At 40.8% G+C, this 24,583-nt stretch overlaps 1 protein-coding gene and 1 long non-coding RNA gene across 2 annotated transcripts in view; one reads left to right on the top strand and one right to left on the bottom strand.

Annotated features, from left to right (window-relative positions):
• grin2ca (glutamate receptor, ionotropic, N-methyl D-aspartate 2Ca) overlaps window positions 1-17,550 on the top strand; it is an 84,889-nt gene extending 67,339 nt beyond the window's left edge. The window contains exons 6-13 of the mRNA XM_085158173.1: window positions 3,248-3,416; window positions 4,810-4,963; window positions 5,569-5,694; window positions 8,482-8,711; window positions 12,013-12,173; window positions 12,292-12,479; window positions 14,217-14,449; window positions 15,258-17,550. Of these exons, the coding sequence (XP_085014299.1) occupies window positions 3,248-3,416; window positions 4,810-4,963; window positions 5,569-5,694; window positions 8,482-8,711; window positions 12,013-12,173; window positions 12,292-12,479; window positions 14,217-14,449; window positions 15,258-16,880 (2,884 nt within the window). The 3' untranslated portion in view covers window positions 16,881-17,550. The remainder of the gene's footprint in view (window positions 1-3,247; window positions 3,417-4,809; window positions 4,964-5,568; window positions 5,695-8,481; window positions 8,712-12,012; window positions 12,174-12,291; window positions 12,480-14,216; window positions 14,450-15,257) is intronic.
• LOC146519466 (uncharacterized) lies at window positions 8,710-22,648 on the bottom strand. Its single transcript, XR_014873895.1, has 4 exons — window positions 22,186-22,648; window positions 21,986-22,050; window positions 20,960-21,030; window positions 8,710-8,869 (listed from the first exon to the last, which is right to left on the bottom strand). It is a non-coding gene; the product is annotated as an uncharacterized LOC146519466 (long non-coding RNA).
• Between the last annotated feature and the right edge of the window lie 1,935 nt (window positions 22,649-24,583).

Here is a 24,583-nt window from a genome sequence, read left to right as displayed (position 1 = left end):
AACACGCTGCCATGGGAATGTGACATTCACAGGGAAACCCCCGGATCCTCCCACTGACATGACTGCTGTGGGCAAACCTCCACCCGCCCCACTCCTGCAGAACAGGTGACAATAGATTTAAGCACAACAGGACTCAGAGCTGCTGAATCTGTGATTTTATTTATTTTCTGCTGTGTTTTACTTGCATCTATTTGAAAGAGCGAGTGTAAACACATAACATTATTTTATTTTATATACTGGAATATGTAGGAAATAGGTTTAAATGTTAAACACATTTCTTCCAGTCACAGACTGTTGCATTTAATTTAATTTTTGCTGATGCAATGTGCATAAAGATAAAAGATTAAAACCAATAATTTAAAAAGAGGCTTTCCATTCAGTTTTATATGATGGATAATATAATAGTAATAGTAAAAAAAATAGTCTTGGGCTGAAAGGTTTGTTGCTTTATTACGTTTTCAGGCTGTGTATCATGTTTTTGAAAAGTAACTAAGTAACTAATTACTTTTGGAAATAAGTAATCAGTAAACAGGTTTACTTTTTTGGAGAAGTAATCAGTAACTAATTACTTTTTTCAAGTAACTTGACCAACACTGGTCACCGACACCATTAAGCACTGCATCCTGATCCTTTACGTGTCATTGCACCATTTTCAGTGTAGATTCAGAACATTTGATTTGCTCTGTGTCTTAAACAGGAACATAATCTGCTTTAAAGTCGAGATTCTTGATAATTAATCTTCACACGTAGCTTAAACTTCTGAATACAAATCACTAAAATGTACAAATTTAAATAAGCGCCACACATTTTGCTTTAGCTGTCAGGATCAGACTAGGGCTGCCACGATTAGTCGACTATCAAAATCGTCGACGACTGATTTAATAGTCGACGCATCGTTTGAAGCTTTGTAAGATCACAAAAGACGCAGGAATAAGTAGTAGGATTTAAGAGTGTAATAACGGACTGAAACAGAAGATGGCAGCACTGCATGTACAAGGATGCCAGCTGCCGTTAAACCCGAAGAAGAAGAAGAAGTAGCAGCCCAGCTCAGTTTCCAACAATGGCGGCAGCTAGTTAGTTTAATATTACTCTTATTATTCTTTCTGGGTCACAAAATAAACGTTTAACATATTTTCAGGCGAGAATGTAGCTGTGTAAACCTCAAATATCTGCTCAGTTTATCAAGACACCACATATTTTCAAAAGCTCTCCGACGTTTTCGGAGACGTCTGTTACCCACTAGCTCAATAGCTAGCCGGGGGCTAGGCTAACTAGAGCCGTGAGAACACCGGACTCTCGCAAATCGTTTTCAAACCCGCCGCCGTCTTTCGCTACTCTGGTTAAACATGACATTTAAGTCACTTAGATAACTTAAAAATGGTATTGTTTGGCTTTTTTTTTGTATTTTATTTGTTCCTGAGTAAATCTGTTTGGCTGAGATTAAAGTTATAGTTTTTACACAGCTGAATAAACGTCAAGCAGACAGCTGATTATCAGAAGTGTGAGATGCTCGAGAATTTACTCCGGTGTCCTGTTATATTTTAGACAGCAAGGAGTTTATTAAACTTCACCGAAACAATCTGCAAATGTCATTAAAATTTAATAAACTATCATCTTGTCTTTATTTTTAGTTAGCACATACCTGAAACACTTAAAGCTGTAAGCTAATGATAGTTATATAAGAGCAGATGCTGCTGGTGCAATAAGCTGTACCTGTACGTCCAATGGATGCATGCTCTGATTAGTCGACTATCAAAATAATTGTTTGTGGCAGCCCTAGATCAGACTGCACAATGTTTCTGTGTCTGAGTAACTTTTTCTGAGGCTGGACTTGGACAGGACAAAACCTACCTGTGAGTGATAGACAGTGACCGCTACGGAGAAAATCAAAATCAAATCAAAAATCAAAAAGTCATTAAATTAATAGCTTTATGTAAATAAAATCGCTCAGAAATAAGCCTTCATATTTACATCCTAATCCAAGTTCGCAGCACAGGGAGGGAGAGAGGAATGCAGACTCCCTGACACATTTTTCTCCAAATCCCAGCAAAGTGTTTTACAAGACAGGACTTTGTGTTCCCGTCCTTCTCCCCGGCTCACATCGCTGCTGTCATCTTCTTAGTGTGAAACTGAAGGGCATTTTCATCGCCACGTTCCTCATAATCCTGCTGATAAGCAGAGGGAGAATTGATTTCAAACCTTACGTCAGCCCGTTTTACTTAGTATGCAAAGGCTGAAACTGTCCACTGGGCTTCTGCTGCCTGCTCTGTCTGAAGATCAGCAGAATATTTAAGAAGGCATGCTGTGTCTGTTTTGTGGCCCAGACAGCTGGGTTTGTGCTCGCTACTACACCGGCATATTTCATTAAAACTGTAGCAGAGACAATCAGCCCGGGTCAGAGGACAAACTGTTGTATGCATGAGTCTCAAGAAGATATGGCTGCAAGGAACAATATAGCATTTTTAATGCAGCATTAAAAGCTTTGCAGCGGTAGTTGAATAATAAAAGATGAAATGATTGGCGAGAAACGTGGCCGCCTGCCAGCCTTAACGCTACGTTTTATATGCTGTTCTAACACAGAAAGAGGCAGTCGTTACGCTGTTAGAGCAGCACTGTGTGACAAACGCATTAAAGTTTATCTTCATTACCAAAGTGACTGAGCTTAAGAGTGGCGGGGATTTTCACAAGGCATTTAAACAGAAACTAATGCACAGTTCATTCCAACCAGTTTGTTTTACTGGTGAACTTGAAAGACTGACTGATGGAACCACGGGCAACCATAAACCTTAAACGTATCGCCATATCCTTAGCATCCCGTTTGCTACTCTTTAGGTGTGTGTGGCAAAAACGCCATCATCCAGCCCAGATGATCCTCCAATGAGTTTCCTGTCTGCTATTGTTTGTGTGTCATTAATTATGTCTGTATGTATTGTTTTGTTCCACCCAGCTGTTCATCCATCTGTTGGGACCAAGACATCATGTGCACGCCTGTAGAGTGGCTCACAATTTCCCTCCAACATCCACCGCAGGTTTGACGATGAAGAGATGGCTGTTCATTACCTCTTCACCCCACTCCAGTCCATCATTCCTCATTTCTCAAATCATTTGTAAAAATGACCTGACTATGTGTTGGGTCTACAAAACAGGAAGAAGAAGAAAACTTTCTGCAGTTTCTCACAGAAAACATGTTAAAAAGATTCAGTATCCCAGCGTTCCGATCTCTTTTTCCTTTCTCGTTCCCTTTCAGTATCGTAGGCCACACTGAGCCATACACAAAGCTGTGCTGTAAAGGTTTCTGCATAGACATCCTGAAGAAACTGTCCCGCACCATTAAGTTCTCCTACGACCTCTACCTGGTCACCAACGGCAAGCACGGCAAGCTGGTTCGAGGAATCTGGAACGGGATGATCGGAGAGGTATGAGCAAAAGCAGATAGTTTAGTTTTGTTTCAAGATACAAAATCTTTTTTTTTTCCTCTTTTATAAAAAAACAGGAAACAAAATCTACATCATAAAAATGCAGGTATGAATGTTTCAGAAACTGAAACTTGATCTACTGGGATTTTTAAACAAAACCATCTTTAGGGTTTACAGAGAGTAAAATATCCCACAGGACTGGAGGTATATGAGATGAGGCCTGACTGCTTCAAGCTGACACTCATTACAACCATGGTGTGTAGAAAAGCCTTCCTAAAGGCCAGGCTGCCCACCTGCCGGGCAGGGTGACAACAACATCCATAAAAAACACTGAAATTATCCAACCAGGTTGTTCCGCACAACCAATTCAGGGTCACAGTAAGCCAAGGTGAGAGGCGGGGCCACCAGTCTGTCGCAAGGACAGGCACAGAGACAGACAACCACTCAAATTCGCATTCGCATCTACGTCTAGCAATTAACCAACATGCATGTCCTCAGACTGTGGATGTGGATTAGCCTTGTCTCATGCTTTCTTGCTTTGTGGTAGATCTTTGTTCTGTCTTCACTGAGATATTTGAATGCTAATCAATAAAAACATATCACTCACAAAGGAGGCGCAAGTGTCCCTGTGAATGATGTACATTCAGATTCCTCTGACCGGCCCTTCTCCTGAGTTGTTGCAGGATACAACATTAGTAGGACCCCCCCCCCACACACACACACACACCCTTTTTTATCAAAAACAGGAAGGCTATTGTGCTCAATGAGGCATCGACCTCCGCAGGAGAGCTAATGGCTTGCATGAGTGTCTGGACTGTAAATCTACCGGCTCTCCATCAGCATGATAAACAGTGGTGTTATATAGAAACAAAAAAGGAGGGTTGCAAAGTCACAGTGGAATTTGAACTGCACTGCTGTGGTTCAAACGTCAGAAAAAATAGCATCAGCGTTTTTCAGCCAGAGCCTGCAGTCTTCAGTCACATTTGGTAAGTGTAGCTTTATGTAATAGGTATTATACTATATGCTCCAATACATTATGATGGATTAGAGACGGATTAGATGGCAAATCATGTGTTACAATGCACTGGAGAAAAAAAAGGCAGGATAACACTGGCAGTTGCTTTTGAGCTGCGTCCATCTGGCTGCTAGCTGAGCTCTGGAAGAAGCAGGAAGTATATCACCCTCAGGGGCAGACGCCCAGTGTGTTGACTTCACTGATAAATGAGATTTATCTCAAACATCAGCAGAGGATGTCCTGTATTATGTAGCTACAAAGACTTCGATTTATGATCACATCATACAAACATCTGCTGTTTGTACCTGCATCCAACCCCAACCACCCCAAAAAAATCAAACAAAAACATAAAATCGAGACTCTCTTCTTCTGCCACAGGTGTTCTACAAACGGGCCGACATGGCCATCGGTTCACTGACCATAAATGAAGAGCGCTCAGAGATTATTGACTTCTCGGTGCCGTTTGTGGAGACGGGGATCAGCGTGATGGTGGCTCGGAGTAACGGGACGGTTTCTCCTTCTGCTTTTTTAGGTGAGGAATGTTTCCTAGAAGCATTTTAACTAACATCAAAGCATCACTGTGCAAAAGGCCGGAAAACTCATATCTCGACTTTTTTAGGCTGACATGCTTTTATTTAAAGTCACTTTATCGTTATATAAAATGCAAAAATAAAACATTGAAAGGTTTTGGTTTCTCAGTCAGGAGCTGCTGCAGTTTCACAGGAAACCTTGTGAAACTTTTCTACCTATTTTCTTGATGTTTGCAATAATTACTTTTGTACTGGCTAAAATGATTTCGCTCGGCTGGGGATATTTCAAGTCTCTTTGAAGTGGGGCCGTGCGAGGTTTGGATCCACAGTCAGTGGACCTGTGGCAGATGGCAGCACCACCAACCGACACACTGTAGTAATGTTATTAGTCACAGCTTCACTGAAGAAAAGCGTAAAGTAACAGAACTTCAAATGATATCAATAAAGTTTACCATCGATGTCTTTTGCAAATATTGACAGTTTATCAGTTTATTGTAGCGTGACCTCATGGTCTACAGACGTAAAGTACCTGAACATCTATAAAACACTCATATTTGCATATATCTGCAAACATGTACTTGATTGGCTGTGCTCTCTGTCCCTGCAGAACCCTACAGTCCAGCCGTGTGGGTGATGATGTTCGTCATGTGTCTCACAGTTGTGGCCATCACAGTCTTTGTCTTTGAATACTGTAGTCCAGTTGGGTATAACCGCAGCCTGGTCAGTGCCAAAGGTGAGTCTCCTAACCCGGTCCAGTCCATCAGCGCCTCAGCCCTCAATTAGCCAAAGAGAAACTTCATGCAAGCTTTAGGAGGACGCAGATACCTGCTAATTGGGGCTAAAGAACTATTAAAACAGTGCAATTTTACTCAAAACCAGGCTGCAGATTATTATAAATATGGGCCTTACATGACATTAACCCCTACTGACACACACTAGATGACCCCACGTACTCGCAGAAGAGCTTCCCGGAGGACTTGCACATTTCCTCCAAGACTTTGACCCGACACTCGTTGCGAGGCAGCTTGTCTTGTTTTACGCTGCGCGTTGTGTACCTCAAGTCGAGTGTTTTGACCGATGCACCAAACATTATATTGATAGAGATACGTTGCAATGGCCGCTATGATCTTCATGAGTCTTCAGTAGATGGTGCCTTGCGGGGAAAAGCCTGTTCTAACGTTTGAGTCTGAGGTTTATTTTGAGCACCTGACGGTTCTTTTTACTTCTCATCAATGAACTCTCTCCACACTCTTATGTGATTCTTGTGTACGTAGAAGAGGAGGTTTGTTGTGTCTGAGGTGGATTGGTTTGCTGCATATTTTGCATACTTTTCATAACCGAACCACGTCCCTGCCACAGTGGTAGCCCCTCGTTCAGGAAAGAGCTACTCAATCTGTTTTGGCCGGTCCTTCTGTGGTGGCTACTGCAAACCGTCATCTAAAGCAATGAAAAGATATTGCAGTAATCAGTGCGTTTTGCCATTAAATATAATTAAAAGAGATGAATAATGATTTATTCCGGCTAAAAGCCTCAGACTCTTAATTGTCTAGGACTCATTTCTTCTTTAAGGTGAATGTTTGCCAGAGGATAGAAAAAAATCATCTTTTGTTTTAATTCAGTGATATTTTGGTAGCAACATTTACCAAATACTGTGTTGGGTACCCCAATGAGATTTTCTCTAATGGAAAACTGACCTGCATTTAGGGCTCAGTGAGCGTCATTTTGGTTATTTGTATCCATGAAAATCTTCTTAAAATGTTTGCACGCACAAAACCATTTTACATCTTTATTTTTTCTGAATTCGCAAACATTCTCGGAAAGTTTAAAGTGGAATTTAATCCAGTTAAGATGGTATGCAGAAAATATTGATCAAGATATACATTTTCCATTTTAAACTAGCAAACAAACTTTTTTCCAGTATGCAGCAGCAAAATACCATTTTAATGTAATTTTAAAAACTGATTTAAAACATGGCAGACCTGACTTGTTAAAGGTTTCATATCCAATCCTGTTTACAGTGGCCACATGTTGGATCGATGCCTGGTAGATTGAGACGCAGCAGTTTCATTTCAGAGCCATGTGGGTCTATGAAATATTTTATAATGGATGAAGGACATATGGGTTAAACCCATTTAATCTTTATTACAGCAGTCTTTATTTTTATATATTTTATAAAGTACGACATATATGATGTCACAAAGGTAACAATATAAACAATAAAACAATAAATAATAAAACACCAATCATGTTCTTTTTGACATGTAACTTGAGATTTACCTAACTGGTGTCTTTGTGACCATCAGCACATTCAGTTACATATTATTGCTGCATAAGTCAGTTTGATTTAGACTGAAATACTACACCAATAACTCAGTCACCTGTATATCAATCTAACTCTATGGCAAAAAAAAGATTTTGGGCCTCAAAATAAAATTGTTTATTGTATAAAAGTTTATACAAATTACATATGTTTCATGTAAATTTAAATGAGAAAACATCACATCTGAACTAAAAGGATAAATAAGGGGATTTGTGTAGCGCTTTAATAATTAAAAGATTAGTTTTTTCACTCTTGCTGCAGCACAGCGACTTCACCCTTTTTTTCTTACCCATTCACCCGATCGTGGACCCATTTTACAAGCCCTCTGTAAATGACCGTGGCTCTGTTACCATTTGTGCTTGAGACAAAATTCAATTGGTTTCAGAAAGAAGAGACAAACTTTACAGGGATATGTGGTTTAACATGGAAGCACATGATATGTGTGCTTCACAGTTCCATAACTCCTCAGCCATTTGGAGCTACAGAGAAAATTCAAACAGTTTCTGAAAAATGTGGTTTATTTTGTCATTTTACAGCCAAAATTTCAACACAAGTCCAGTCAGTAATATTTGGGTAATAAAGAGTTAAATGAAAGCTGACATAGGCAAACTTGGACAACACTATTTTGTATATACTTATCTAATCAAATACCAGTTGCAACCGGTGTGTTCTCAAATTGCAAAGAGTCACATCACAGATGGCGCAAACTGACTGAGATAATCCACAAATCTTCACTAGTCCATCTCAGAGTGACTGCAGTCGATCTAAATTGTACAGTAACTGTTTGGAGACTGGTTGCCTCCCACCAGCCAACCTGTGCAATCACCAAACTACAAGGCAACTACCAATTTTCAAGGATGTTGCCTTCCCATTTCTAGTTTACTGTGATTGAGCCATTAGTGGAAAAACTCAATTATCATCAGAAGTGAAAGACTGAACAATAAGTATTTCAGGCCTTCATCAAACCATACTTAAATATTCAACCAGCATAAAATTGATGAATGTCAAATGTTAGCCAAACAAGGGTCATTTCTGCCGACACCATGTTTGTTCATCCCTAAAGTTTTCTCTAGCTCTAATATGTTACCAAAAAACAACTCAAGATATTAATTAACAAATAAACATGTTAGATTTCACAGATACTTGGGTCATCGTCTTGGCCGGTACTAAATCGTCCCCTCTTTACTTCATCCTTTCTAGATCCCGGAGGTCCCACCTTTACCATCGGGAAGTCTGTGTGGCTGCTGTGGGGAATTGTCTTCAATAACTCTGTCCCTGTTGAGAATCCAAAGGGCACCACTAGCAAGATCATGGTCCTGGTCTGGGCTTTCTTTGCTGTCATCTTCCTGGCTTCCTACACAGCCAACCTGGCAGCCTTTATGATCCAGGAGCAGTACATCGACACAGTGTCCGGACTGAGTGACAAAAAGGTACAGACCTCTGTCATTGACCGTCCTGAGCGTGTTGCTGTGTTTAATGTACAGCTTAGGAAAGTGCTCTATTTTAGGAGTGCAAACAACATGTGGCAGAGCTATGAAGTGTAAACATCCAGAAATGCCAATGTCATAGCTGTGACTTTCCACTTTCCCTGCAAAACACAAAAGGGTTCACACAGTAAGTGGGGAAATTGAATTACATAGCCAGACTCTTTGGACGGTGATGTCAACGGAAAGCCCGTGAAACATAATACACAAGTGGATTTTCTGGGTAGACGGCGATTATATTTTTCTGGTATTATCTTATGCATATTTGTCTGGCCTGGGGATGTGTTTCATAGGAATATTGACGAGGAAATCCATGTTAAACCATCAGCACAAAAAATGATTTGCAGACTTTTTGCTTGCAGGCAACTGAAGGGATTAAAGAGGCATTTGAGGAAAAGACCAAGCAGCCCGCCGCTCATTACGATTCTAGCAAAGTCATTTACAATTCCAGTTTCATCATACATTAACTCTGCCACGCAGCGAAGGAAACAGAATCAGTCTGACAGTGAGCCCATAGATTATTAAAAGGAATTCTGCATGGCAGCATGGTGGGAAGTGAGCGCTCAACTGCTGTTGGTCCAGCTGTGCCGAACCCCTTAGGTTAAGTAAATGTAAATGAGGTACAAGAAGACACCACAGAACGTGACCTTGTATCAGAGGACAGTGATACAGACAAGCTCAGCTACTTTCAAGACACTGCAGTGTTAAGAGAGATGATTACCTCGTTTGTCCAGAAAAGGCACTTCACTTACACAACAACTTTTTGCAAGTCGGTAACACGTCGCTACCCCTAACTTCTTTTGGCACTGCATCTCTAACCTTTAAAGTTGGGGTGTAATAATTCTCCAGAACCACAGTTCATGCGATGCTTTTTCTTCAGAGTTGATGGTGAAAAATATTCGTTATCCTGATGGCTTTCTGCAAAATCTTCATCCAGGTGGATTCAGGGAGGTCCAGTCTGATACTCCTATCAGGAATACTGTGTCGTATATTTGTGCATTTTTGACTTTTGGACAGTGTGCCAGATGTTCAGAAGTTCATGTCTGATGGCTTGAATTGTAAAGATCAACAGGTATCAGATCAGCGCCTACTGACCAATCAGTTCTTGAGACAATAGCGTCACCCTGGAAGATCCCTGGGACCTCTGTGTGGATACCAGGAGGGTCTAAAGATTCTTATTTGCAGCTTTAGTCCTTTATATTTCTTCTGTTGGCTGCAAACAATTTCACAACAATTTTATTGTTTATGCTCCTTGATATAAAACCCTAAAGCAGGACATCCATTTGTACCTGTGGACCTTATCAAATTACACTGTCTAAGCCAGGCATGTCCAACACATGGACTACATACGGCCCACTCCGCTGAAGCTCCCGTCTGTCAGTGTAAAGGAGTTCAACTACACTTGCAATTTCAACAGAACGTCTCAGTTTTTCTACAAGGTTAATAAATGTTGCTTCAGTAAATGAAAGAAATCTATCAGCGCGACTCTTTGGGCTTAAACTGTAAGAAATAAATGTGTAAAATTACAGAAAAACATCGGTTAGCTCACAGCCTAGCACTGTTTTTTGCTGTAGATCCAAACGTTTTTATAGCAGATGGGAACTTTTCTGTCATTTAAATGTTTTTCTATTACTTAATTACTTCAGTGTACCAAGAATGACCATGTGGGAAGTCTTTATTAGTGAAAAAACCTCTAGTGGGCCAAAATGCTTTTCCGTTGCTGGGCAGATTCTGGCCCCTGGGCCGTATGTTTGACACCCTTGGGTGGATTTTGTTGACCATTCTGCAGATGAACAAATGAAAACTAAAAATCTTCCGCACATCTAAAATCTAATAAAATAAAATAATTAATTGGTGCCTTAATGACAGAGCGTTAATACTAGCATTAATAGTTCAGCCCTTTTCACCTTGGCTTCAGATAGGCGATACTACACTACTGCACACTGACTGTCAGTCACTCATACAGGCGGTTTTTCTGTAGCAGCTGTGTTAGTTTCAGTCTGTAAAGTCAGTGTAGCCTCTTATTTTTAAGATAATATAGTTTCATGTTCCTTTGGGGAGTCTTATTTGTGGTCAGATGATGCCAATGACATCAGTCATGAGGACATGATTGAAAGGCCTGGGTTGATTTATTGAGCTGCTTACCCTGATTGCCAGTGTTGGAGTAAGTGAGGTGAAATGATATCCTGGGTATGTTGTACTTGCTTCGTACTACAGGGCCCCGACTGACCATTAATAACGCTGATCCTGTGCTGATGTCAGCAGCCTTTGCTGCAGCTGATGTGATTTCCTCCAGAAGTGTTAGCTGTGTGTCACTGCCATGCAGACTGCAGCAAATGTCATTTCTCTGTTTTCTCATATTATCTGTCACATTATCAGATTTTCACTGTAATATAATTAGATAGTCATAGTAGAATTTGAAAAAAAACCAATCACAATGATTATATTATTATGAATCCTAGAGAAAATTAAAAAACAGATAACGGGACTGTTCAAATTCATTAATAACTTCGTTTTTTGAGCAACGAGGTGATGAAACGCATAACTGTACAAACAAATATAATTTATTTACATATCAATCTCTGTGCATTTTATCACAATATTGATATTTCATGTCTAAATATGAAGACGGGATACGTTACGGGCGGAGACTGCACTGGTGTTCCTCATAATGCCAACACTGTAACCTGTACTCTGCTACTCCGGTTTCTTTATTTTAACAGCTGACGATTTGTGTTTAATCTCAGTCTGTTCACAAGCACTCTGTCTTTCTGAGATGCAGAAATTTTATACAAAGTAACTTGATGTTCAGCTTGTAATCAGACACAATCAGCTCCAACAGAACAGCCTACAGGAGCTACATCTAGAAGCTAAACACCACAATACAGAAGCCACCAACCAGCATTGTGGAGCTTAGTTGTATTGTTCAGTTTTATTCAATTTAGAAAGACTTCCTTCAATGAAAAAACAAAACAAAACAAAAACTTCGGCATGCTGTGAATTATTTTGTCTGAAAACAGACAATATTGGATCCAAAGATCAGGTTTTTGTTTGTTTTTTAATTGTAATCATCACATTTCAGTTTTTCCTTGAGCCTCCTTGTTCTTATTTCTCTTTCACACGAGGAGAAGTGCTTCCTCATAAAACATCAGAGTGGATAATCTATGTCTATATGCCATCGTCTCTCCTGAGACGCTTATTCGATCAACATTATTTTTGTCATTAAAAATTGTTATTCTACTTCCAGTTTCAAAAGCCGCAGGAGCAGTATCCTCCATTCCGCTTTGGTACCGTCCCAAATGGCAGCACAGAGCGCAACATAAGGAGCAACTATCCCGAGATGCATGCCCACATGGTCAAATACAACCAGAAGGGAGTGGAGGATGCCCTTAACAGCCTCAAAACAGGGTAAGTGTCTGCCAGGAATCGTAAAAAAGTCTCCTCGCAGCAGACGTGCGACTGAAAGAAGAGCCAGACAATTACACGATGGCCATTTGAGTAAAAATCCTTTTCTTTACCCTGCTAGGAAACTGGATGCTTTTATCTATGACGCTGCTGTGTTGAATTACATGGCTGGCAAAGATGAAGGCTGTAAGCTGGTGACAATTGGCAGTGGCAAAGTGTTTGCTACCACTGGTTATGGCATTGCACTCCAGAAGGATTCACGCTGGAAACGACCCATCGACCTGGCCCTGCTCCAGTTCCTGGCTGATGGTAAATTCTTCATTTAATAGATTGCTTTAATATTTGCAGTATTCCCATGAAGCTGAATAAGAAAAATTTCTAATGATTGAAAGCAAAACCTATACTGTTGTAATAAAAGGGCCACAATATTATTACAGTAAAATGTATCTGAATGAGAGAATGAAGGATCATAAAAGCAATAAAGAAACTTTCATGATTCATGAGGTCCTTAGGCAAATTATTGCAAAGCCTCGGGCAAAATCCCAATAACCTTTGGCAGAATATGCAGTAGGTAAACATTTGGATAATAAAGCAGACTGTCAGACTTATCACTGCTCAGATCAGTGCACGATTTAGGCAGGAAGATTTTTATTCTAGAGGGAAGAAGAGGAAGACAACAGCTGTCATAAACATAAAGATCTCAATTTTTGTGGAGGCAGTTTAGGAAGCAAACAAGTAACTGAGCCAACACTGTTGGTGTTGCCAAAAAATGTTTTCAGATGATCTGGATGGTGGTTTATGTTTCTTTTGATTTGTAGCTTTATTTTTACTGATATCGCTGCTAACATGTTTGCTAGAGCCAGCGATATGAAAGCTTTCTTTGCAATAACAGCCATAAGGCTGGGCGATGGTCTCCATCACTGGATCATCGTATCGTCCCCCTGATAAATCACAAATAACCAATGGCGTCGGTGCAGGACATACAGGGGCTGGGGGTTAAAGTTCACTTGTTAAGGTAGCACTTTCCACCCTCTGTAATGCATACTGTACTGATCAAACAAAACAAACAGAGCACTACAGAGAAATACACACACCAGAGAGCACTTCCCTTATCCAACATTACGAGAGACGCTGCAGCTGCAGCAGTTGGAGGGAGTCGTTTATACAGCACAAAAAAAAGCATGATTTAGACACCGTAATTAGTGGGAACAAGTTGAAAGTTATCATTTGATCAGTTGCCTGGATCTTTTTGGTAATTAATTAATTATTTAATTATTAAAGGTCATTCTGAGTCCTCCAGTGTTTTTTCATATGTGGGAAAAATCTCCTCTAGTGTCCGCCATGACCTCTGCATACATACGTCTTTCAACAACAAAGTAGTAGAGGCTGTTAATTTAAAAATGAAACCATCCTTGTGTTTTCTCTCATTTTGAGATGCAGCCATTCCACACATGCACATTTATTCCAAAGGAAGCAGAAGTGCGTGCGAGGACTTGAGTGTGCATGCATGCGTGCACCAAGACAAGTCGCAGTCGGTAACATGTGGAGATATCGCATAACATAGCAAGACATATAATAGGCTTGTAATGCCTTACTTGCACTGAGTCTGCCCCCTCAGATTGTTGTCTGCATCTGCACAAACCTAAAAGACTATAATAAAGGTGACCCTGAAACTGAAAAGAAATGCTACCTTGGTCTTGTTTTCTGCTTAGTTCAATATGAACTTTGCATGAATTAAATTCACAGAGGTGCATTTCCTTCTTGCAGCCAGGTAAATGTTACCCATGCTCCCACCTGGTCTGTGGGGCTGCAGTTTGAGACCCCTTGTTTTAGACAAACAACCGCTGTCCGCCCAGGATTTTGCAATTTGCAAAAAAAAACTACTTTACTCTGTTTTATCTGGGGTACTGATTATCTGAAAGAATTTCATTATCCCATGTGAATGATGTTCAAAGGAGATTGGAGGGTGTTCTATTACTCCCTAAAAATACTGCTAGTGTTATGCAAATAGAGCTTAAGCCTGTTTTCTGTGCTCCTCGCTCACAGGTGACACACAAAAGCTGCAGACCGTCTGGCTCACTGGCATCTGCCGTAATGAAAAGAAAGAAGTCATGAGCAGTAAGCTGGACATTGACAATATGGCGGGGGTCTTCTACATGCTGCTTGTTGCCATGGGCCTGAGCCTGCTGGTTTTTGCTTGGGAACATCTCCTCTACTGGAAACTACGACATTCAGTCCACAAATCGGAGCGCTTGGACTTCCTCCTAGCTATCAGCAGAGTAAGTACCCAAGTGGTTTATGTTACTTTCATCAGCCACGTAGCTTTAAGAAGTGCATTCATGTGCTGTCAGTAAAATCTAAAAAACAATCTATAATAATAATAATAAGTTCCCAACAAGGAAAATTCACCCAAACAGATTCAGTGCTCATGTTTACGCAAACTAACGGCACAAAAATTCCCAATTGTAAAAAATGCTGCATCCTTTTTGAGGTCTCCTTCAAAGTAGAGCATTAAAAGATATTGGAAATCCAGTAGGTGAGTAAAACAACCACAATAGTTCAAGTGTAGCAATCTGTAAAAGAAAGACTGTAAAATACAGTGAGCTTAAAGCAATGAAGGGACTTCAGAGATACTGGAATAAAGTGGCAGTTGTGCTGCCGGTGAAACTGAATTTAAATTGCCCCATTAAAAAAAATAAACTTCATCTGTGTGTCTAGTGTAGTCAAAAATGAGATTAAGGATTCCAAAGAGATATGCAATGTGGATGTAAAATATAGCTGATGGGATAAAAGTGGAAAAACTAATATGGTAAGTGCACGATCAGCAAATCACTCATTTATATTCCTGAGATGAAGCTGTGTCCAAACAACATTTCAATCACAGCAACGCGCACATAAACCATCAAAACAATAACGACTCTCCTTCTGCAGTTACAGTTTTCTGTCATTTTTTCCACTTTACTAGGTCAGCATGTCAATAAAATCTCTTTTTTTTTTTTTTATCCCACTCAGTTGATGAAATTGCCGGTCATTCTGGTATCTAATGAAGTTTACACATATTAATTTTAACTTTCCACCTCTCCACAGGGCATCTACAGCTGCTTCAATGGGGTAGAGTCCGCTGACCACAACGGGAGCATACAGAGTCCGGACGTCACTTCTAACTATACACAAGCCAATATGCTAAAGATGCTTAAAACAGCCAAGGACATGGTGTCCTCTGCAAGGGTGGAGAACTCTTTGGATAATGCCACCAAAACAATAGAGAACTGGAGCAGGCGGGGGGCCGACAATGTGCGAGCTGCCCTGCCGCCCAGAATTACCACCACAGACATGACTCACGGACGCCTGCCCTACATCTCAAGCATCACAGACAACCATTCTCCGTACCCTCAGAGGGCCATTACACCCACCTTTCCCATTCATTACGGGGATTCTTCATCCCAAACCCTCCTGGATAAGCCCCGGGTGGTAACTCGACCCACCCCACTCCGGTACACGCTGCCCGCCCGCAGCAGTCAGCACATCTTAGAGAGGACTCTGCCCATCTCCAGTCTCAGCAGCCCTCACATCGCCATAAGGGATCCTTCTCCTGCCGGACCGTCAAACCCCCATCCCAGCAGCAGGCTGTATGTGGAGAACCAAGCCCGTCACCCCATCTCTCCTTTTGCCACTTACAGGGACTTCCAGATGCCAGATATCTACATGGAACACAGAGCACCCCTGAGGAGGAAGTTCAGCTACCCCCCTGACTGTGTGAGCCGCAGGAGGAGGTCCCATAGCTATGTGTTTGATGCTGCAGACCCAAGAGTAAGAGGCGATTACGATGGACCTCAAACCTGCCTCGCCGAGCTGAGAGCAAATCACCTCCTAAGCAACCACGCCTCCAATGCAGCTGCCATGCCTTGCACCGCAGGACACTACCCTAGTGGCAGCACCAGCTGCAACTCCTGCATGAAGTCCTACCTGGAACCCGACATGGACGACATACCACTCCTCGGAAAGGACAAGCTGAACCGCCGCGCCTCATTCCTCAAAGCCACATGGGGCAATGACAGGATCCATCAGGTAGATGAAACAAAGCCTTCGACATCCACATCTCCCCCGACCAGAGGAGACATGCCTGACCTGTTTCCACGGGTGGTAGTGGCTAACCCCAAACCCCACAAGCTATATGGCAGTCTGGGGCACAACCTGTCCTGCTACCCTTTGGCTGCTGAGCCAGCCTACTTGGACCCAGCCCACATGGGCTCCTACCCCTACAAGCAAAAGCTCAAGTACTCCGAGTCCACCCGGCTGCCCTCTTACAGGGAAGCCATTCTGCAGAACGCAGCCGCCCTGCGCCGTTCTTCCTCCACAGTGGTGCACAGACACTATTCCACCTACCTGAACTCGTACACAGACTTACCAGTGTACGTGGGGCCACTGGCTCAGGGAGCGCCCCAGTTCTACAACAGTTCCAAGGACATGTGCCACTTGTTTCCCTGTACAAGCCACTGCCCAGACAATGCAGCAATGCTGCCTCGTATGAGTGACAGGCAGATGGTTTACCACAACAATATGTTTGGGGCCTACGATGGCACAGGAAAGAGGGAAGACCCAGGCTCTGGGCCTAGAGACCGGAGGCAGGTGTTGGTTGCGCAAAGAGTCAACAGTCCCTATGTGCCAAAGCCCTGGGGTAGGGTTTCAAGCCTGGAGTCTGAGGTCTGAACCACCATCCTTAACAGTCCTCCATTAGGCTCTGTGACTGAGCCCCTTCAAGGAATGCCTGGAGGTTCTCCCCTCAGCCTCTGGTTAAAGCAAAAATAAAACTCTACACCAACAGTGTATTTGAGAGCATTGACTCTCAATTATCAGTGCAATAATATCTTGGGCAGTGATATGTAAAAGGAGAAGACACTCGAAAACAAGTTACTGCTGGGACTTTATAAGCCAAACTGAAATACAAATTTTAAAAAAGGCAATGTTGAAAAGTATTTAATACATAAGAATTTAACCCGTTGATTGTTATTTAAACGATTTTTAAATGCTGTGTTGCTATGTGAACGAATACTGGGAGACAATATACTGTAGCCTCTCGATCTGATTACAACTTGTGATTTTCTGCTCTCATTTCCTACAAATTCACTTCAGTTTCCCACCATTTTGATTGAGTGATAAATTATCGATATGATTTTGTGATCAAACCACTGACATGTCTTCCGTAAATTTCTAAGTCCACAACCTTGGGCGCACCGTTGTTCTGAGACTTCCTGCTCCACTGGTCATTAATGTAATTTGACTGAGATTTTAAAGGGAAAACCATATAAAGCATCATGTATTTCCATTGTCACACTACCCTTTAATAAAGAACAAGGCCATCTCAAGGGTCTTTTGGGATCATCCTCTGTCCTCTTCATCTGTGTCCTCTCATATTCAAAGGACATATAAAGAAAGTGGTTCTCTCATTTAAACTTGTGTTGTATTATGCACACAGTCCATCAAATCATACAGAAAGAATAAATACAGTATAGTGGAACTAGGGCTGGGCGATATGGCCTAAATTTCATATCGCGATATAATTTGAAGCATGTGCAGTGACGATATATATCACGATATATTCTTTTCTTCTGTATAACGTATTTTCCACACTATAAAATCCTTTAATTTTCTCAAAAATCGAGAGTGTGCCTTATGTATGAATTCTGGTTGTGCTTAATTCAATTCAATTCAATTCAATTCAATTTTATTTATATAGCGCCAAATCACAACAAATGTCGCCTCAAGGCACTTCATAGATACAGAGAAAAGCCCAACAATCATATGACCCCCTATGAGCAAGCACTTTGGCGACAGTGGGAAGGAAAAACTCCCTTTTAACAGGAAGAAACCTCCGGCAGAACCAGGCTCACTGACCTCGAACTGATTTTGGCTGCAGAAATCTGTTAAAAAAATGTTTTAGTACAACTTTGGTAAGCCGCACTGCTTGATGGATTGTCAGAGCATTACGGCTGCCGTAGTGAGGAGCTTCGCGGAGTAATCTGGGTCCAAAACTCCGTCTACTTCAGGTCCCAAAGTCAAACGAACACTGAGAGTTAAAAACGGTCTAAATTCTTTAATCTTTAATAAAATTATCAGCGTTGCTGCTTTATCGAGTGTAACAATTAAGTTTAACATCCATGAAAACAGAATTTTGCCAAATTTAACGGAGTTAGAAGTTAACAGGAAGTTAGCTCGCTAGTTTCCACCTAAACATTTCATACCATGTTCTGACTGAGAGATTTTTGAAACTAATTAAAACGTACAGCTCTGCTATAACTTCCAACATAAATGAAGACAGAAAACTAAACAGCAGTGACGTTTGTAGGGTTACTGAAGTTGGGCTACCTGGTATATAATGTTGTGCTACGTGATTGCTAGCGACACAGCTATGTTAGCATAACATTAGCACAGTGAAGCTGAAGGATGAACGCTAACTTTTTCCACTCGATAAAAGTTAACGTGAGGGATTCTGGTGATCAGGGACAAATGCAATCGCATAGCAGTTTTTGGCTTTCCCCATATTTCAAAAGTGCTTCATCTCTTTGCTATGACTGTCGCCCGCCATAATTTGCAGATAATGGTTTTAGCCGCTGCCATGCTTTCGACCAAAACAGGTGCAGCTTGATGACATCATCAACATGCGCTATCGCAATAGAGCGATATAGTCAAAATCTCTATCGTTGGCCAAATTTATATCGTTTCTATCGCCCACCCCTAAGTGGAACCATTTTTCAGTGAAGTAGCGTAGGGTCTGCGATTCCACAGATCCCTTATAATCTACAGACATTTAAACAAGACTTGGTCAAATCAAACAAGCGGTTTTTCCTAAATGACCCTGTAGATCAGTACGTATGGTAACTAACACAGAAAGACAACCAAATTATTTCACCTGGGAAAAGAAAAGAGGGATGTTTATCCATTTACAACAACAAAATCTGTATTTTTATGTTGTCGCTGAAAAGTCTGAATTCCCAAAGGAGCAACAGAGGGTTCAAAGAGTTGCAGAGCTTAAGAAATATCTTTCTGTTAGCCGAATCTCATATTTTCTAATGTTCAGTCAATGTTTTTGTAGATAAAACAACTGATTCACATTCACATATCAGTCAATATTGTTGTTATTATTGTTCAAATGATAAAATCCCTACAAAAAATATTGCTGTACAAGAGGTACTGCCCTGACAACAACTTGACTTCCATATCTGTCCTCACTTGATCTTAGATGTGTTTAAATATTAACTGCAGGCTCAAAAACCATGGCGTTTTGGTTTCAGCTACAGTAAAATGTAAAAAGATGTAAAATTATGTAAAATGAGAAAGTTGCAAACAACAGAATATCCCTTCACACAGCTCACAGCATCCATCTGGGTAACAAACCATACGATCAACACTCATTCACACAACAGTCGCGTGCAAACAGCTCAGTCAGGGTGCTGCTGTTGTATCTGGCTGCCAATCTCTAAAGAGAGCAAACACAGAGAGCTGCCCCTGCAGCCGCAGAGAAAGGCCGCACTCGAAATAAAACAAAAAGCAAAGGCGGTATAAAAATCTGAAGCACTGTAAGTAAGAGGGAAACGAGGCGTTTGAGCTGAGATGGTAAATATTACCACATTTTTAAAAAACGAGAGTAGGAATTTGTCTGCGGAGATGTCAATCCAAATAATCCATTGGTTGATCTATGTCTATGACAGATCTATGTCTATGCTAATATTTAATGGGTTAATTCATCAATATTTAATCATAAGCTGCACATCTCCACAAACTGTCATGAAATTTGGCCTGGTAGCTTTTCCTGCGAACAGCCAACAGACACAACAAAAACAAAAAATAACCCGACTGATGGCTCAAATAACCTGTGTTCACACTCCATGTTGTTCATGAAAGCACCAACTGCATGTGCCAAGCAAAAAACGGGGAAATGACTGCAGCTCAGCCAGCAGGATAAAGTTTACAAAGAGTTAAAACAAACACTGCACACAGCAGTATGAACGCTCAAAGCTTCAGCCAACAGATACCAGAACAATCAGCCAGGAGCAGATCTGCAGAGAGCAACGAAAACAGCCAGCAGCGTCAGCAGGCGCACTTCAGAACAGCAATTAAACAGAGCCCAGGCAGAAACTCACCTGTTAGCTGAGGCAGTAAACATTTATCGTGCCGAAGGTTCCCATACTCAAAGGAGCAATGAATATTTCTGATATTTACACGCCTAAAGCCAAATTACAGCATGCAACCGTCACCGGCTTATCCAGAAGCAAAATAACACAGAAGACAGGCAAAATGTGTCCCATGTTCAATGCTACACATTCTCCATGTGATTCTGCTAAAGAAATCAGAATGTGTCTTTATTTAACCTCCTAGGACCTGCGTCCACATATGTGCACATCACATTTTGGGTTATTTAGACCAAAATACTCAATTTTGCTCTACAAGGGCCTGATATCCACTTACGAGGACATTATGCTGCTACTGTTCTATCGAAATTTTAATCAAATATCCTCATAAGTGGCTCTCATTTTTCTCAGAAACAAAAATTAGGCAATTTTTTTTTTTTTAGTAATTCTTTGTTTTTACATTCATCAGGTCCCAATCAGCCCAAATATCAAAGAGAAATTAAAAATGCATGCCGTGGAAGAGTTTGGGTCTCAGGAGGTTAAGATTTGATCTGTGTGCTTGTTTCTATGAGGCATTCGTTTTCATTAAATAACGACTCTGAGAAGTATGGAACTAAGACACAACTGGACATTTACAGTAAACATGATAGCCGGCCTGACCTGGCTGATGTTCATCTGGGTGTCAGCTGTCAGTCTTCTCTTCCACCCTGCACAGACAGGAAGTAAAGGAACTGCAAATAAAGAAAATGAAAAAGAGAAGAAACTGAGTTACATACCTGAAAACACATAAAAATAATGAGAAAAGAAATAAAAATTGCAGGATTGAAAATAAATACATGAGATCTGGTCCATAACACTTCTCTGTCCTCAAGCTCAGAACTTACTATGCATTAGCAGCAGGCATCGTGTATAAGAAACAGTAATCCAATAAAAAAAATACTGTAAACAGGTAAAACGGCAGTATTAGAACAAAAGCAAAAAGGTCAAATGAAAAAAACAAACAAAACAAAAACAGGAAGCTGGCATCTTGTTTTTCTTAACATGTTCTCAACTTCATTAATATTATTTGACTTCATATGTGACTAGAAAGCGGAGAAATTAGAAGCTCTTTGAACTAAGAACAGGCAGTAAAGACTCTCACACTGAGCTGAAATTAAACTAGTGCAAATACATTATTACTTTCATTATGGACCTGCCTTTCATTATTTCAGTGACAGATACAACCCCAGCAAATTTCTATTGGATGGACTTCTTTCTTTATTATTTATAGGGTGAGCATATTTTGACTTCCCAAAAAAGAGGACACTTGGCCCAACATGAAGAACTTTAATAATACTGTTTGTTTATAAAAACATTTTTTTAACATATTTAAACGATGCCTTCTCCGTGTGGTTAATGAATGGTGAAATTCAAATGTCATACAGGCTTTTATAAGTCAACCAGCACAAAACGTTGGTCACCCTATTATTTATTTATTGGAAGAAATCATTTAGCCTGACTGTTAGCTAGCAAGCTCGGCTGTTAGAGCTAATCAATTACGCTAGCCGAGATCACCTGTGCCCGACAGAGTTACACTGACCGCTGGAGGACTACTGTCACATGAAAATTACAAACAACACTCCGTTTAACAGCAGAAATAATCTCATATTTAAAGGATTTATAAGAGTTTAACACAGACGAACGTACCGAAGCAAACAGGAGGAGAAACCGCGGTCCAAGTCTGGAGACACCAGCAGAGGGCGCTGCTCCTACTGACAGAAAACAGTGAAAACTAAGTTAAAAACCCAAAATTATTTAATATATTATTAGTAAAAAAAACATTTAATAGTTAATAGAATCGGGCTTGAATATATGGCAGTGAATAAACCCATTTAGGAGTCATCTACCTCCATCTCACCCTATCCTACACTCTGCCACGCCCATCATGTCCACTCTCCCTCCTCTGCGCATGTCCAAACCACACCTGTGTATCCTGCCTCTCTGCTCCACTTATTTCTCACTCAACACCTCCAGCTCAGCTCCCTGGCTTTTTTCAGTTTAAACCATGCACCATCACAGGTCTCACTACCATCTAATAAACCTTCCCTTTCACTCTCGCTGCTTTCCTTCTGTCACAAATCACCCCTGACTCTCATCTCCACCCACTCCACCCGTGTGGATGGTTGGCCACAGGTATTTAAACTCACCCACCTTCACCACTTGCCCTCCTTGCATGTTCACCTTTCCACCCGTCTTCCTCTCATTCACACAGGTATTCTGTCTCACTTCGACTGACTTTCATTCCTCTTCTCTCCCGTGCATACCTCCACCTATCCAGGCTCCCCTCCACCTGCTCCCTACTCTTGCTACAGAACAGCATAGTCGATTTAGACTCCTGCCTCCTGCCTGAGTAAAAATTATTAATTTATAAGTGGAAGTGGAATAAAGTAGCTAAATTAACCTTTGCTCTATAAGTCTGAACAATTAAGTATTTTATAATTTTCTTCTTGTTTTGCTTTTATTCATTTTGTAGTAACAAGCATACAAGAAATACAGAGAACACAAAAATTGTTTTAATGCTTTCTATTATGTCTTGTAACAATCTTATTTGACTATAAGGTTTAAGCATATTCTTGATATTTCTTCTTCTTTCTCCTTTTATGTCACAACTTGTTGGAAACAGATCTATAGGGCGGAGCACCCAATAAAATGAGATTGTTACTGAGGTATATTATACAGCTGGTATAATATAAAATATATAAAAGCATAAAATTATTTTAATGAATAATGAGTCCAGTCATCCATTCATAGAAAGCCAGTTAGACACACATATATTCATCCATGGGAATATTACCAATGGAGTGAAGTGAGCACAAAGGGAAAAAGAAATTGTTCTAAATTCTGATTTGTTGGAGTTTTACTGAGTTTCTGAGTTTTACTACATGTGACACATAGAGCTGGTGAGTAATAATCTCTAAAATACACAAATAAATATGTTTCTCTATTTCCTTTTGATGGAGGAACCGGCCATCAGCTGTGTATTAAATTTCATTTTCTGCTTATGCTTCGCTTTTGAAAAAGCATTACAGTTTGAAAAATCACCTTATTTCGCACCAGCTGACAGCATCACATATATCCTGCATCAGCTTATTTCAACTTTAATTGAAGCGATGTTTACACTGAGTGTTCACAGCCAAGAGTTCTTATGTTTTTCAGGATGTATCATCCATCAAATGGACATATCAGAGATATACTGTGCATCAGTTCCTGCAAATCTTTCCAACTTTTCTCTAGAATTTGAAATAAAGTTGGATGGGCCCCTGCACTGTCTGTCTGCGGGGAGAGCTGCCGCACCGTGTGGGGCATTAAAACAAAAATTTTCCAAATCTGCAAGAAAATACTGCAAAAAAGAAGTTCGATTTGCTGGCGAACACACATTAAAAGCCTTCAGACAAACTTTATTTTCACCCTGACATTATTTCCGTGTTTACACCAATTGCTGAGCGGGGCTGAAAGCCACACTCAGTTCTTAATCCTATCCAAACACGAGCTTTATCACAAAGCCAAACATAAAAGCCGAACACTACACTATGTCCCACTGAGTGTCTTTCTGATACTGTTTGAAATATTACAGCTCTCAGTGCTCGATTTAACATATGTGCCACGTCAGCACATTGTAAAGGAGTCCGCTGGCCCTAATCGCTCTGATTTACTCAAACGTAGAAAGAAAAAGTCAAAGCCACGAGTGCAGTCTGTGGCCCATATTGATGCAAAATTCATATCTCTGCGTCTCATGCCTCGGGCTCTCGTGTGTTTTCATCTCGGCTCCTAGACAAACAGCCATATAATGGTGCAGCGATGAGGCGTTTATGTATTCTGCACCGCTCTCTGAGACCTGCGGGATTGATGTGAGGGCTGGCTGATTGCAGCGCAGTTGATAAATGATTCTACACATGCACGTAAAATATGACCAGCAATTCGCTTTGTCCAGAATATCCACTCATGTGCGCTGTAGCAGTCCTGACCCGCGAGCTGCTGAAGATGGTGAAAACTATTTTAAAACAGCAACGCTGTTTTCAGAGTTACCACCCTGGAAGATAACGCTATCATCATCACTGATTACTCACATTAGCAGTCAAGTGTGAAACATTTACACAAGTGACAAGAATGCATTATATTAATAAATACAATCATATAGTTAACATGACAAAAACAGTTTCACTGCAAGCTCGTCAAATGGAAAAAAAAACACTAAATATGAACTAAATATTTGTGCAGAAACAAAAACTCAGGTGTTCAGTCCAC

The sequence above is a fragment of the Neolamprologus multifasciatus genome, chromosome 4 (genome assembly GCF_963576455.1).
Source record: "Neolamprologus multifasciatus chromosome 4, fNeoMul1.2, whole genome shotgun sequence".
NCBI classification, from domain to species: domain Eukaryota; kingdom Metazoa; phylum Chordata; class Actinopteri; order Cichliformes; family Cichlidae; genus Neolamprologus; species Neolamprologus multifasciatus.
Note: the sequence above shows the minus strand (reverse complement) of the source record. Positions and strands in the feature narration are given on the sequence as shown.